The 15,842-nt window shown below is 44.1% G+C and overlaps 1 protein-coding gene across 1 annotated transcript in view; it reads right to left on the bottom strand.

Moving 5' to 3' along the window:
* The window catches only part of LOC121559960 (regulating synaptic membrane exocytosis protein 2-like), a 129,029-nt gene extending 113,520 nt beyond the window's left edge, over positions 1–15,509 (bottom strand). The window contains 1 exon segment of the mRNA XM_045217493.1: positions 14,882–15,509. Coding sequence (XP_045073428.1) covers positions 14,882–15,003 — 122 coding nt within the window. The 5' untranslated portion in view covers positions 15,004–15,509.
* Positions 15,510–15,842: the final 333 nt, after the last annotated feature.

A 15,842-nucleotide genomic window follows, 5' to 3' on the forward strand; every position in this document is an offset into this window, starting at 1 on the left:
TGTGTAGATTGATGAGGGAAAATGGTTATATAATCTATTTTAGAATAAGGCTGTAAATGTGGAAAAAGGAAGGGGGTCTGAATACTTTCCAAATGCACTGTATATATACATACATACATACACATACACATACATATACATATATACATATATATATATATATATATATATATATATATATATATATATATATATATATATATATATATACAGTGCATTCAGAAAGTATTCAGACCCCTTCACTTACCGTTCAAAAGTTTGCAGACTTGCAGACCTTTGGCATTCTAGTTGTCAATTTGTTGAGGTAAACTGAAGAGATTTCACCCCATGCTTCCTGAAGCACCTCCCACAAGTTGGATTGGCTTGATGGGCACTTCTTACGTACCATACGGTCAAGGTGCTCCCATAACAGCTCAATAGGGTTGAGATCCGGTGACTGTGCTGGCCACTCCATTATAGACAGAATACCAGCTGACTGCTTCTTCCCTAAATAGTTATTGCATAGTTTGGAGCTGTGCTTTGAGTCATTGTCCTGTTGTAGGAGGAAATTGGCTCCAATCAAGCGCCGTCCACAGGGTATGGCATGGTGTTGCAAAATGGAGTGATAGCCTTCCTTCTTCAAGATCCCTTTTACCCTGTACAAATCTCCCACTTTACCACCACCAAAGCACCCCCAGACCATCACATTGCCTCCACCATGCTTGACAGATGGCATCAAGCACTCCTCCAGCATCTTTTCATTTGGTCTGCGTCTCACAAATGTTCTTCTTTGTGATCCGAAACCTCAAACTTCGATTCGCCTGACCATAACACTTATTTCCAATCTTCCTTTGTCCAGTGTCTGTGTTCTTTTGCCCATCTTAATATTTTATTTTTATTGGCCAGTCTGAGATATGGCTTTTTCTTTGCAACTCTGCCTAAAGGTCAGCATCCCGGAGTTGCCTCTTCACTGTTGACGTTGAGACTGGTGTTTTGCGGGTACTATTTAATGAAGCTACCAGTTGAGGACCTGTGAGGTGTCTGTTTTTTATTTTATTTTATTTTTACTTTACCTTTATTTAACTAGGCAAGTCAATTAAGAACAAATTCTTATTTACAATGACAGCCTACACCAGCCAAACCCGGACGACGCTGGGCCAATTGTGCGCCACCCTATGGGACTCCCAATCACGGCCAGTTGTGATACAGTTTCTCAAACCAGACACTCTAATGTATTTGTCCTCTTACTGAGTTGTGCACCGGGGCCTCCCACTCCTCTTTCTATTCTGGTTAGAACACAGGACTGATGGTTGCTGATAATAGGCATCTATACATCTATGTAGATATTCCATTAAAAATCAATAGCCATTTACAACATTAACAATGTCTACACTGTATTTCTGATCATTATGATGTTATTTTAATGGACAAAAAAATTGCTTTTCTTTCAAAAACAAGGACATTTCTAAGTGACCCAAAATGTTTGTACGGTAGTGTGTATATATATATATATATAAATATACACAGTACCAGTCAAAAGTTTGGACACACCTACTCATTCAAGGGATTTTCTTTATTTTTACTATTTTCTACATTGTAGAATAATAGTGAAGACATCAAAACTATGAAATAACACATATGGAATCATGTAGTAACCAAAAAAGTGTTTAACAAAACTAAATATATTTTATATTAGAGATTCTTCAAATAGCCACCCTTTGCCTTGATGACAGCTTTGCACACTCTTGGCATTCTCTCAACCAGCTTCACCTGGAATGCTTTTCCAACAGTCGTGAAGGAGTTCCCACATATGCTGAGCACTTGTTGGCTGCTTTTCCTTCACTCTGCGGTCCGACTCATCCCAAACCATGTCAATTTGGTTGAGGTCGGGGGATTGTGGAGGCTTGGTCATCTGATGCAGCACTCCATCACTCTCCTTCTTGGTCAAATAGCCCTTACACAGCCTGGAGGTGTGTTGGGTCATTGTCCTATTGAAAAACAAATGATAGTCCCACAAAGGCCAAACCAGATGGGATGGCATATCGTTGCAGAATGCTGTGGTAGCCATGCTGGTTAAGTGTGCCTTGAATTCTAAATAAATCACACACAGTGTCACCAGCAATGCACTCCCACACCATAACACCTCCTCCTCCATGCTTTACGGTGGGAAACACACATGCGGAGATCATCCGTTCACCCACATCGCGTCTCACAAAGACACAGCAGTTTGAACCAAATATCTCCAATTTGGAACCAGACCAAAGGACAAATTTCCACCGGTCTAATGTCCATTGCTCGTATTTCTTGGCCCAAGCAAATCTCTTCTTATTATTGGTGTCCTTTAGTAGTGGTTTCTTTGCAGCAATTCGACCATGAAGGCCTGATTCAAATAGTCTCCTCTGAACAGTTGATGTTGAGATGTGTCTGTTACTTGAACTCTGTGAAGCATTTATTTGGGCTGCAATTTCTGAGGCTGGTAACTCTAATGAACTTATCCTCTGCAGCAGCGGTAACTCTGGGTCTTCCATTCCTGTGGTGGTCCTCATGAGAGCCAGTTTCATCATAGCGCTTGATGGTTATTGCGACTGCACTTGAAGAAAATTTCAAAGTTCTTGAAATTTTCCGGACTTACTCTCTTTGCTTATTTGAGCTGTTCTTACCATAATATGGACTTGGTCTTTTACCAAATAGGGCTATCTTCTGTATACTTTTGACTGGTACTCTATATATATGTGTAATTATATATATATATATATATATATATATATATATATATATATATATATATATATATATATATATATATATATATATATATATATACAGTGGGGGGAAAAAGGTATTTAGTCAGCCACCAATTGTGCAAGTTCTCGCACTTAAAAAGATGAGAGAGGCCTGTAATTTTCATCATAGGTACACGTCAACTATGACAGACAAATTGAGGAAAATAAATCCAGAAAATCACATTGTAGGATTTTTTATGAATTTATTTGCAAATTATGGTGGAAAATAAGTATTTGGTCACCTACAAACAAGCAAGATTTCTGGCTCTTACAGACCTGTAACTTCTTCTTTAAGAGGCTCCTCTGTCCTCCACTCATTACCTGTATTAATTGTACCTGTTTGAACTTGTTATCAGTATAAAAGACACCTGTCCACAACCTCAAACAGTCACACTCCAAACTTCACTATAGCCAAGACCAAAGAGCTGTCAAAGGACACCAGAAACACAATTGTAGACCTGCACCAGGCTGGGAAGACTGAATCTGCAATAGGTAAGCAGCTTGGTTTGAAGAAATCAACTGTGGGAGCAATTATTAGGAAATGGAAGACATACAAGACCACTGATAATCTCCCTCGATCTGGGGCTCCACGCAAGATCTCACACCGTGGGGTCAAAATGATCACAAGAACGGTGAGCAAAAATCCCAGAACCACACGGGGGGACCTAGTGAATGACCTGCAGAGAGCTGGGACCAAAGTAACAAAGCCTACAATCAGTAACACACTACGCCGCCAGGGACGCCAGGGACTCAAATCCTGCAGTGCCAGACGTGTCCCCTACTGATTTTTTTTTCTCATTTTGTCTGTCATAGTTGACGTGTACCTATGATGAAAATTACAGGCCTCTCTCATCTTTTTAAGTGGGAGAACTTTTGCACAATTGGTGGCTGACTAAATACTTTTTTCCCCCACTGTATATATATAATACAAAAACACAGTCATGGGAAGCACAAGTAAAACATCACAAATCACCCAGAAATAAGTCCCCAATCGATACTCTAAACTGCCCAAATGCACCAGAACATTAAGATGCAATGTATTTTGAATTTTGTTCCAGCAATACGGTGCTTTAAAATGAAAAGCAGATGAAGCTCACTGGATGGAAGCAGATGTTTAGATTAAGCTTTCTTGATTATTTCACGTTGGTTCTCATGTATTTCTGGGTAATTGAATAAATCTGAGCATGAAATGGAAATGAAATTGGCTCAAAGCCAGAGAATTGTGGGTTTTCATCTGCCAACAAAAAATGATATTGCGCCATTAGGTCCATTGCGAATTTATTCAGCGATTTTAAAAAGGGAGCAGTGTTTAGTAACACACACACACATACAGCCACACACACACAAACACATACAGATACACACACAAACACACATATATACACACACACACACAAACACAGCAAGTGTTGATTCTATTTCATGTGAGCTAATGAGGCTTGATGTGGTGATAACTTTCCACTTGGTAGGAGCTAAAGATATAGTTAGAAGGAAATAATAACAAAAAATTTGGTGGGTGCTTATATATTTTGTCCTGTTTCACACATGTACCAGTGTGTATTATACGCATGTGTGAAATGGAAATGTGTTTCTTTGTGCATATCCCACTCCCCCTTAAACACCCTCGGAGAGTGGGGTCACGGCCAGGGTCAGCCATTATCGACGGCGATCCTGGAGCAAAAAGGGGTTAAGTGCCTTGCTCAAGGGAACAGCGGTAGATTTTTCACCTTGTCGGCTCAGGGATTCCAACTAGCGACCTCTCGGTTAATGGCCCAACGTTCTAACCGCTAGGCTACCTGCCACCCTATATTAACTAGATATTTCATAAATGCCTCATGACCATGACAATCAACATCACGTCAACGCATGGTGGTACTGTAAGTACACCACATACATACAGTGCCTTGCAAAAGTATTCATCCCCCTTGGCGTTTTTCCTATTTTGTTGGATTACAACCTGTAATTTAAATTGATTTTTATTTGGATTTCATGTAATGAACATACACAAAATAGTCAAAATTGGTGAAGTGGAATGAAAAATGTAACTTGATTCAAAAAATTCTAAAAAATAAATAACGGAAAAGTGGTGCGTGCATATGTATTCACCCCCTTTGCTATGAAACCCCTAAATAAGATCTGGTGCAACCAATTACATTCAGAAGTCACATAATTAGTTAAATAAAGTCCACCTGTGTGCAATCTAAGTGTCACATGATCTCAGTATATATTCCTGTTCTGAAAGGCCCCAGAGTCTGCAACACCACTAAGCAAGGGGCACCACCAAGCAAGCGGCACCATGAAGACCAAGGAGCTCGCCAAACAGGTCAGGGACAAAGTTGTGGAGAAGTACAGATCAGGGTTGGGTTATAAAACAATATCTGAAACTTTGAACATCCCACGGAGCACCATTAAATCCATTATTAAAAAATGGAAAGAATATGGCACCACAACAAACCTGCCAAGAGAGGGCCGCCCACCAAAACTAACGGACCAGGCAAGGAGGGCATTAATCAGAGAGGCAACAACCTGTAGCTCAGTTGGTAGAGCATGGCGCTTGCAACGCCAGGGTTGTGGGTTCGTTTCCCACGGGGGGCCAGTATGAAAATGTATGCACTCACTAACTGTAAGTCGCTCTGGATAAGAGCGTCTGCTAAATGACTAATAATGTAAAAAGAAAAAGAAAAAATTAAACCTGAAGGAGCTGCAAAGCTCCACAGCGGAGATTGGACTATCTGTCCATAGGACCACTTTAAGCCATACACTCCACAGAGCTGGGCTTTACGGAAGAGTGGCCAGAAAAAGGCCATTGCTTAGAGAAAATAAATAAGAAAACACGTTTGGTGTTCGCCAAAAGGCATGTGGGAGACTCCCCAAACATATGGAAGAAGGTACTCTGGTCAGATGAGACTAAAATTGAGCTTTTTGGCCATCAAGGAAAACGCTATGTCTGGCGCAAACCCAACGCCGCTCATCACCCCGAGAACACCATGTTTTTCATCGGCAGGGACTGGGAAACTGGTCAGAATTGAAGGAATGATGGATGGCGCTAAATACAGGGAAATTCTTGAGGGAAACCTTTTTCCGTCTTCCAGAGATTTGAGACTGGGACGGAGGTTCACCTTCCAGCAGGACAATGACCCTAAGCATACTGCTAAAGCAACACTTGAGTGGTTTAAGGGGAAACATTTAAATGTTTTGGAATGGCCTAGTCAAAGCCCAGACCTCAATCCAATTGAGAATCTGTGGTATGACTTAAAGATTGCTGTACACCAGCGGAACCCATCCAACTTGAAGAAGCTGGAGCAGTTTTGCCTTGAAGAATGGGCAAAAATCCCAGTGGCTAGATGTGCCAAGCTTATGTAACTCTGTGTTGTTGTTTTTATCGCACTGCTTTGTGTCACACCCTGGCTCTGGGACTCTATATGTTGAGCCAGGGTGTGTATATTCTATGTGTTGTGTTTCTATGTCGGGAGTTCTAGTTGTTGTATTTCTATGTTGGCCAGAGTGGCTCCCAATCAGAGGCAACGAGTGTCAGCTGTTGCTGGTTGTCTCTGATTGGGAGCCATATTTAAACAGTCTGTTTCCCTTAGTGTTTGTGGGATCTTGTTTCCGTTTGGTTGTTTCTGTGTTAACCGTAGGACTGCACGTTTTGTTTATTGTTTTGTTGTTATATTATCACTTAAGATAATAAAGTTAAGTATGTTCGCAACTAACGCTGCGCATTGGTCTACTCCATATAACGATTGTGACAGAAGATCCCACCATACCAGGACCAAGCAGCGTGTCCAGGATCAGGCAGCCTGGACGTGGGAGCAAATATTGGACGGGCAGGGGTCCTGGACCTGGGAGGAAATCCAGGCCGGGATGGACCGCCGTCCATGGAGTGAGACGGTAGAGGCGCGACGGAGAGAGGAGCAACGGCGTCAACAGTGTCGTCGTCGGACGGACGAGAGGCAACCCCAAAAAAAATGTAGGGGGGGGCATACGGCATGGGCAGCAGGAGGCAGCTACAGGGCGTAGTAGGAGGTTAGGTGAGGAGGCCACCAGGTTAAGGGGGCTATTGGCGCAGAGGGAGCAGGAGTTAGTAGTGCAGAGGGTGGAGCTATTGGAGGCGATAAGGGAGAAGGTGAGAATTGAGGCACGGCGAGAGGAACTCGGTAGGCAGCTGAGGGAGCGGAGGGTTATGACGAAACCCAGTCCCGCTCCTCACACCAAGCAAGTGGTGTGCGTCACCAGTCCGGTCCGGCCCGTTCCTGCTCCCCGCACTAAGTGGATGGTGCGCGTCGCCAGCCCGGCCCGGCCTGTTCCTGCTCCTCGCACCAAGCCTACGGTGTGCGTCGCCAGCCCGGCCCGGCCTGTTCCTGCCCCTCGCACCAAGTCTACGGTGCGCGTCGCCAGCCCAGCCCGGCCTGTTCCTGCTCCCCGCACCAAGCCTACGGTGTGCGTCGCCAGCCCGGCCCGGCCTGTTCCTGCTCCCCGCACCAAGCCTACGGTGTGCGTCGCCAGCCCGGCCCGGCCTGTTCCTCCTCCTCGCACCAAGCCAGGGGTGCGCATCGTCAGCCCAGTCCGGCCCGTTCCTGCTCCACGCCCAAGCCGGGAGTGCGCATCGTCAGCCCGGTCCGGCCCGTTGCTGCTCCACGCACCAAGCCAGGGGTGCGCACGTCAGTCGGTCCGGCCCGTTCCTGCTCCACGCACAAGCCAGGGGTGTGCGTCGTCAGTCGGCACAACCCGTGCCTGGGTCACCGGTGCCTGGTCAGGTACCGGTCAGCTGCTCCACACCGGAGCTGAAGCAATCCGCTCCTACGATGTCCAGTCCAGCTCCAGCCAGCGGGGCCAGACCGGACCAGGGGCGCTACGGGGGGATTATTGGAGGGTGGTGGTCCGCCTCCGAGGAGGAATGCCCACCCAGCCCTCCCCTGGTTTGTCTATGTTGAGGCGCGGTCGCAGTCCGCGCCTTTAGGGGGGGGGGTACTGTCACACCCTGGCTCTGGGACTCTATATGTTGAGCCAGGGTGTGTATATTCTATGTGTTGTGTTTCTATGTCGGGAGTTCTAGTTGTTGTATTTCTATGTTGGCCAGAGTGGCTCACAATCAGAGGCAACGAGTGTCAGCTGTTGCTGGTTGTCTCTGATTGGGAGCCATATTTAAACAGTCTGTTTCCCTTACTGTTTGTGGGATCTTGTTTCCGTTTGGTTGTTTCTGTGTTAACCGTAGGACTGCACGTTTCGTTTATTGTTTTGTTGTTATATTATCACTTAAGATAATAAAGTTAAGTATGTTCGCAACTAACGCTGCGCATTGGTCTACTCCGTATAACGATCGTGACACTTTGCTTTATCTTGGCCAGGTCGCAGTTGTAAATGAGAACTTGTTCTCAACTGGCTTACCTGGTTAAATAAAGGTTAAATAAATAAAATAAAATAAAAATTATAGAGTCATACCCCAAGAGACTTGCAGCTGTAATTGCTGCAAACGGTGGCTCTACAAAGTATTGACTTTGGAGGGGTGAATAGTTATGCACGCTCAAGTTCTGTTTTTTTGTCTTATTTCTTGTTTGTTTCACAATAAAACATATTTTGCATCTTCAAAGTGGTAGGCATGTTGTGTAAATCAAATGATCCAACCCCTTAAAAAAATCAATAGGCAACAAAATAGGAAAAATGCCAAGGGGGGTGAATACTTTGCAGTGTATGCAATTTCTCTCTCTATTGAAGAAAAAGAACAGGATGAAATCAGACATCTGGTTCACAGCTGAAATCAGACATCTGGTTCACAGCTGAAATCAGACATCTGGTTCACAGCTGAAAGAGAAGCTTTTCAAAGAACAAATGCCCCTTTGGGACGGGCTTCAAATTCATGAACACACACACACAACTTGGAGATGCCCCTCTCATACACACACACAAATGCACACACCACTTTGAATGCCACTCAGCCACCCTGTTTTCATGACAGTCCCATCAGCCGGATGAGACAGAGTTTGGGACCTCAGGCAGTGGAGGAGATGGATGCCCATACAGTACACATCCACTGGGCTTTACTGAAACGTTACTATTCCTGGCCATTAATGACATGATAAAGCTGATGCTCACACACACACACACACACACACACACACACACACTCGGTCCTTTTGAGAGAATCAGTGTCGCTGTGTGAGCATGAAAAAGCCCAGATGTCCCTGTCACATTCGGAGCCTGTCCACTGTTGTCTATCTCTTGTTGTGCTCCCTGTTCGCTCCACGACCCCTCTGTGCGTACTCCGCTTTCCTCGAGGGGAATGGCCGCTCCTAGGTGCAGCAGCACTATAGGTATTTTTGTTTGTGTGTGTGTGGTGTATGTGGTGTGCATTCCTGACAGGATGACATCATATGTACCCTACTACCCGAGCACTGCTATCCTGTGACCAACTACAAATGGCAATTGAACCTCTTGTTGCTTTATAACCCTTGTTGCTTTATAACCCTTGTTGCTTTATAACCCTTGTTGCTTTATAACCCTTGTTGTTGTGCCTATTGGAGTCTCTCTCTATCTATCTACAGTGCATTTGGAAAGTATTCAGATCCCTTCCCTTTTTCCACATTTTGTTACGTCTTATTCTAATATTGATTAAATTACATTTTTTCCTCATCAATCTACACACAATACCCCATAATGACAAAGTGAAAACTGGTTTTTAGAAATGTTGCTAATTTCTTAAAAATAAAAAACAGAAATACCTTCTTTACATAAGCATTCAGACCCTTTGCTATGATACTCGAAATTGAGCTCAGGTGCATCCTGTTTCCATTGGTCATCCTTGAGATGTTTCTACAATTTGATTGGAGTCCACCTGTGGTAAATTCAATTGATTGGACATGATTTGGAAAGGCACACACCTGTCTCTATAAAGTCCCACAGTTGACAGTGCATGTCAGAGCAAAAACCAAGCCATGAGGTCAAAGGAATTGTCCGTAGAGCTCCGAGACAGGCTTGTATCGAGGCACAGATCTGGGGAAGGGTACAAAAATAATTCTGCAGCATTGAAGGTCCCCAAGAACACAGTGGCCTCCATCATTCTTAAATGGAAGAAGTTTGGAACCACCAAGACTTTTCCTAGAGCTGGCCGCCTGGCCAAACTGAGCAATCGGTGGAGAAGGGCCTTGGTCAGGCATGTGACCAAAAACCCGATGGTCACTCTGACAGAGCTCCAGAGTTCCTCTGTGGAGATGGGAGAATCTTCCAGAAGGACAACCATCTCTGCAGCACTCCACCAATCAAGCCTTTATGGTAGAGTGGCCAGACGGAAGCCACTCCTCAGTAAAAGGCACATGACAGCCCGCTTGGAGTTTGCCAAAAGGCACCTAAAGGACTCTCAAACCATGAGAAAAAAGATTATCTGGTCTGATGAAACCAAGATTGAACTATTTGGCCTGAATGCCAAACGTCACGTCTGGAGGAAACCTGGCACCATCCCCACTGTGAAGCATGGTGTTGGCAGGGACTGGGAGACTAGTCAGGATCGAGGAAAAGATGAATGTAGCAAAGTACAGAGAGATCCAGAATGAAAACCTGCTCCAGAGCGCTCAGGACCTCAGACTGGGGCGAAGGTTCACCTTCCAACAGGACAACGACCCTAAGCACACAGCCAAGACAACGCAGGAGTGGCTTCGGGACAAGTCTCTGAATGTCCTTGAGTGGCCCAGCCAGAGCCCAGGCTTGGACCCGATCGAACATCTCTGGAGAGACATGAAAATAGCTGTGCAGCGACGCTCCCCATCCAACCTGACAGAGCTTGAGAGGATCTGCAGAGAAGAATGTGAGAAATTTCCCAAATACAGGTGTGCCAAGCTTGTAGTGTCATACCCAAGAAGACTCAAGGCTGTAATCATTGCCAAAGGTGCTTCAACAAAGTACTGAGTAAAGCGTCTGAATACCTATGTAAATATAATATTTTATGGGATGTTTTGTGTAGATTGATGAGGGAAAAAAACAATTTAATTCATTCTAGAATAAGGCTGTAATGTAACAAAATGTGGAAAAAGTCAAAGGGAATGAATACTTTCCGAATGCACTGTACCTCTCTCTCTTAGCAGTAGCAGCCAGCACCAAGCCTTGAGCCTGGGATATTAGCCTGATGCTAATCTAGCCACAGAGCCAACCACCACTCCAGCCATCTTCCTCCTTCAAGCTTCAGAACCCTGATGCTAAGATAGGTATATCTGTGAGAGCAGAGCAGAGCTTTGGAGTCTCACTCAGGTGTCTAGTACGCTTTCACCCTATTTGCTACACAGTATAGCAGTATAGCAGTATAGCACATGGATAGAGTCCTTATGCATAGTGCACTATGTAGGGAATAAGGTGCAAATGGGACTTGTTCACAGTCAGATCACAGAGTCCCACAAGCTGCAGCCTGTCTGTCTGTCTGTCATGGTGACTGATGCCTGTGTATCTCAGCCTCCTTCTCCTCTCCTCTCTTATCTTCTGCCTCCTCAACTCCTCTTCTTATTTTATATTCTGCCTTTTCATCCTCCTCTTCTTATCCTCCTCATTCTGTCAAACTCTCTAGACTCAACCACAATCCCCTGATCCACACACTGTATTCCCCTCCGTCCTCCCACTCACCACTTCACTCCACAAACCTCCTGCTAGAAGAAGCAGAAGAAGAGAGAGCGAGAGACAGACAGACAGAGAGAGAGAACGAGAGAGAGAGAGAGAGAGAGAGAGAGAGAGAGAGAGAGAGAGAGAGAGAGAGAGAGAGAGAGAGAGGGCTTCCCTGGTTCCCAGACCAGACCAGACTAACACAAGGATTAACAGATAGGGGACACGTCATCCCCTCTATTGATTAGTGCTGAGCGATTAACTGACATTTTGGTTATTTTGGGGTTTTTAAACAACTAATTGACCAACATCGGTTAAATTATTTGAATTCCATTTCATTCGTTTTTTTTCTGTGAGCTCAATGCGCACATTACGAGATAAATCAGATCAACCCCGAACTGTGCAATGTAGTAGGGAGTTGTAGTTTCCAACAGGCCAATATTCTACATAGTTTAGTGCAGAAAACCTGGTAATTAACTACAATGACCATAATCAAACCTACGTGTCCGGTCTGTGTTTCTTTTACGCCTGCTACCTAAAAGAAAGAAGAATGCGCAATCGAGAGGGATAGAGCAGCTGCTTTGTGAGGTATCTCTACTTGAAAATACATGATCCAAGCGATTGATATTTGGTATTCAGCAGTCATAAAAGTATGCCTTATTTACTTTGAAGAACTACTAAAATAGTGATTTTGTCAGACAGCATAGGCAGCAGCTCTATAGAGATGAGATGATGACTTTGAATGAAATAATAAAGTAATCAAATAAAACAAATGTAATATACACAACAACCGAAATATTTTATTAAAGTAAAGTAATGTTAATAAGTGATAAGCAGTAATGGGCAGTTACTACCATCATGGGACTTTTATTAATTGTTTTATTATGTGGTGTTACAGCATTCAACCCACATAATGCATACTGTATTTAATGTTTTAAAAAACTATCGAAAACCGTGATATTTTTTTAGAATCGAACCGACACCAACTGACCTCTAAAAGCACTAATCGCTCAGAATTACTATTGATCAAACAGAATTACCATGGCAACCCCATCACTGGCGGGAGGGAGGGAGGGGGTATTCCTATCAGAGAAACTAAAATTATGATTGAGGTCTATGTCTAACTGAGTGACTGAGAGCACAGTGAAGAGCAGGCCATGCTGACTGTACTGTGTAGTGCTGACACTGTTCATTGCTTCATGTGACGGGACACATTTGTTATACAATTTCAAAACTGATAATAAATATAAACTTGTACATGGTGACGTTGCAATCATAGTAGTTGGCGGGGGGAATTTTATTGAATCAACTTATTAAATTCCAATAATGCTGCACAACCTCTATTATGCAATGATCAGGCTTGACATCAGCTGCATGTGTTGCTTTTGGTCGGAGGCAAGCGTTTCCTGGAATCTGTCAACCCAACGGGTTGAGATAGCCCACAACAGAGGAGAGAGGAGCGACCCCACACCACGCCATGGTACAGAATCATTCAGTCAGGACTTCTAAGAACAGATCGTGGACACCATTAGGAACTCTACTGACGTACACATACATAATACATAGAGATGGATCTAAAAGCATAACCCATTAGTGAGCCAGCAGGAGAGAGGAGAGAGAGAGAGAGAGAGAGAGAGAGAGAGAGAGAGAGAGAGAGAGAGAGAGAGAGAGAGAGAGAGAGAGAGAGAAAGAAAGAGAGAGAGAGGAGAGAGAGAGAGAGCGAGAGAGATGGTCTGCTGTGGTTGGTTAGTGGTTGTCATCAGTACCCTGCAGTCAGTCCCACTACAGTAGCCTCTCACTGGGCAAATATTGGTTGAATCAACGTTGTTTCCACGTCATTTCAATAAAAAAATGCAATGTAATGACGTTGAATCAACGTAGAAAACTAATTGGATTTGCAAAAAGTTATTTAGTCTTTTTTTTCACCCAACTTTTAGCCTAAATCCAATGACATGGTGAAATGTTTTGTTTATTTCCCATTGAATTCACATTAGTTGACAATTCAAAAAAAGGTAAATCAAAATTAGACGTTGAATGACGTCTGTGCCCAATGGGTTACTAGAAATCTACACCGTGAGTCATAAGGTTGACAATGGCTAGAATGAGTTTTGCCTTTTAGATCATATGGAATGAGATGATATGGACAGGGGGGACCAGCACTCCTTCTCTGAGACTCTTTATGAATATGGGCCCTGAGGAACAGTGACAGTCTCTTGATCTTGTATCAAGTGGTCATGATTTAGTTTGTCCTTTAATATACAGTACAGTATGTTGACAGGGCAATGTCTGTCCTCTAGTCTTTCCTGTCACTCCACTGATGTGTCTGGATGGATATGGGTTAGTTAGGCTACTATCGTATTCTCATATCCTCCTTATCCGCTTAAAGGGATACTTCGGGATTTTGGCAATGAGGCCCTTTATCTACTTCCCCAGAGTCACAATGGTTACCACGTGTTCATCTGACTCTGGGAAGTAGACAAAGGGTCTCATTGCCAAAATCCCGAAGCATCCCTTTAAATAGTGTCAAATGTAAATCGGTAAAATGTGATGATGACAATGATGATGAGGCTACTGTAGGAACACATATAGGCAGCTGTCTGTGTAAACCACACCTCCGTGGCTGAGTGAGTGTGCTGTGCTGTTTGGTATATGTAATGTGAGGGGGCAGAGAGCTAGCCAGGCCACATTGTGAATTATTTCTGAGGGAGAGATAAGAAGAAATGGACATGAGGGAAAGAACCACAATCCCTAGAGGCATACGATGCATGTTGTATCTATAGAATTGTTTCTGGGCTACAAAATGCCTGCTGCGCTTTTTCTTTCCCTAGACTACATCCCATCCTCTACTGTATATCACACACACACACACTTTATTACATTTACAGTAATTCCTCCATAATGCATATGTGTGTAGTGGTTGGGCAGTATTTGTGCTGAATTTACAAGATTATTTAGCAAAAATATTATGTATGATATGTAAATAGGCCTACATTAATTATCTTCAGTATTTAGTAAGAATCCCAGTTACTGTAGGATAATACAAAAATGTTGACATGGCTAAGGGGAAAAAAATCCAGTATTGGTGTGTGTTAGGAATAAAGGTAATTACCATAGCATAGCGTATGAAAAGGAGGGTCACAAATGACTCAAATGATTCGAGGCTGGAGCAATATTACGACATACCGTAATGTTATCCGCGCAAGCAGGCACAGCAGTCTATGACAGCAGCACACACATGCGGCAGCAGCGGTACATCGAGACAGAAACACATCTCAGCATTATCACCTTTTAGCCGTATTGTTTCACGATCGTTCCATCCAACAACACCCCCCTCTCTCTATCTCTATCTCTCTCTCTCTCTCTCTCTCTCTGTGCGAGGAGGAATATCAACTGCAACTCCCCGGAAGGAAGGCGACGTCTTCGCATAGGCTGCTGCGGATGGATCGATAAGCGAAACCCCATCTCTTCGATTGCTCCTTTGACATACCAACGGGGGAAGCCCATCATAAATCACACATTCTTACAAAGGAATCACTCACCCGATGTTGCTCAATGCCTGCTCGAATAGCTCTGTCTGCAAAATGTTCTGAGGCGGCGTAAAAGCCTCATTAAAATGGGATAGAACGGAGCTACAAAATTGACGCAATGTATCAAACTGCATTTTCCTCCTTTTTCCTCCGTGTCTTTTATCCTCAGTATGGCCCTTTTCCTCACACACAATACATCCACCTGCGCTGCCTCGCTCTCTGTCCGGACCCGCGTCTGTCTATCTCCAGGGACGCATTAAACGCGAAGACGCCAATCAAGTTCCATATTTCTCCTGATCTTGGTAGAAAGAGTCCTTAAATGAGAAGCAGTCGAGGATGGATTGTACAGTCATAATGCTCCGAACTTAACCCGACAAAATGTAGCTGGCTGTAGCAGGATCTCTTTGCAGTGGAGGTGAGGGAAAAGATAACTGAAAAAAGCAGCAGTGAGGCATCTTCCAGCAAAGCAAGCTCCCCTTACCGGTGCATCAGGGGCAGCCTCATACTCAACTCATATTTCTCTCTGCCTATTAGAGCACGCATACAAACACACACAAACACACAACACGCAGACACTCGTTCGCGCACACGCTTGCTGTATCCCTCTCTTTCTCATACTCTGGACCGCGCACGCAGATACAATACATGGGCGCGCAGAGATGCTGTCGTCAGTGCTTTTGCCATATATGACTGCCAACCATCAGCTCTCATAAGTAATAAGGGAGGAGGACAAGGCATTCTAATTCCTCTGGAAGAGAGGGAGAGGGGAGAGAGAGAGAGAGAGAGAGTCTGAGAAAGGGAAGAGAAAGAAAAGGTGGACGAAGGGAATCAAATCTAATGGGCCTGACAGAATTTACTCACAAATCAGACTGGATGATCCTCAGTGGGAGGACGGGGGAGGTCGTCTACTACCTCCAGCATGCTCATATGGGACTTACAGACATTAAGCAAAGGGCCATTTAACACAGAAGAC

The sequence above is a fragment of the Coregonus clupeaformis genome, unplaced genomic scaffold (assembly GCF_020615455.1).
Source record: "Coregonus clupeaformis isolate EN_2021a unplaced genomic scaffold, ASM2061545v1 scaf1075, whole genome shotgun sequence".
Classification (NCBI taxonomy): domain Eukaryota; kingdom Metazoa; phylum Chordata; class Actinopteri; order Salmoniformes; family Salmonidae; genus Coregonus; species Coregonus clupeaformis.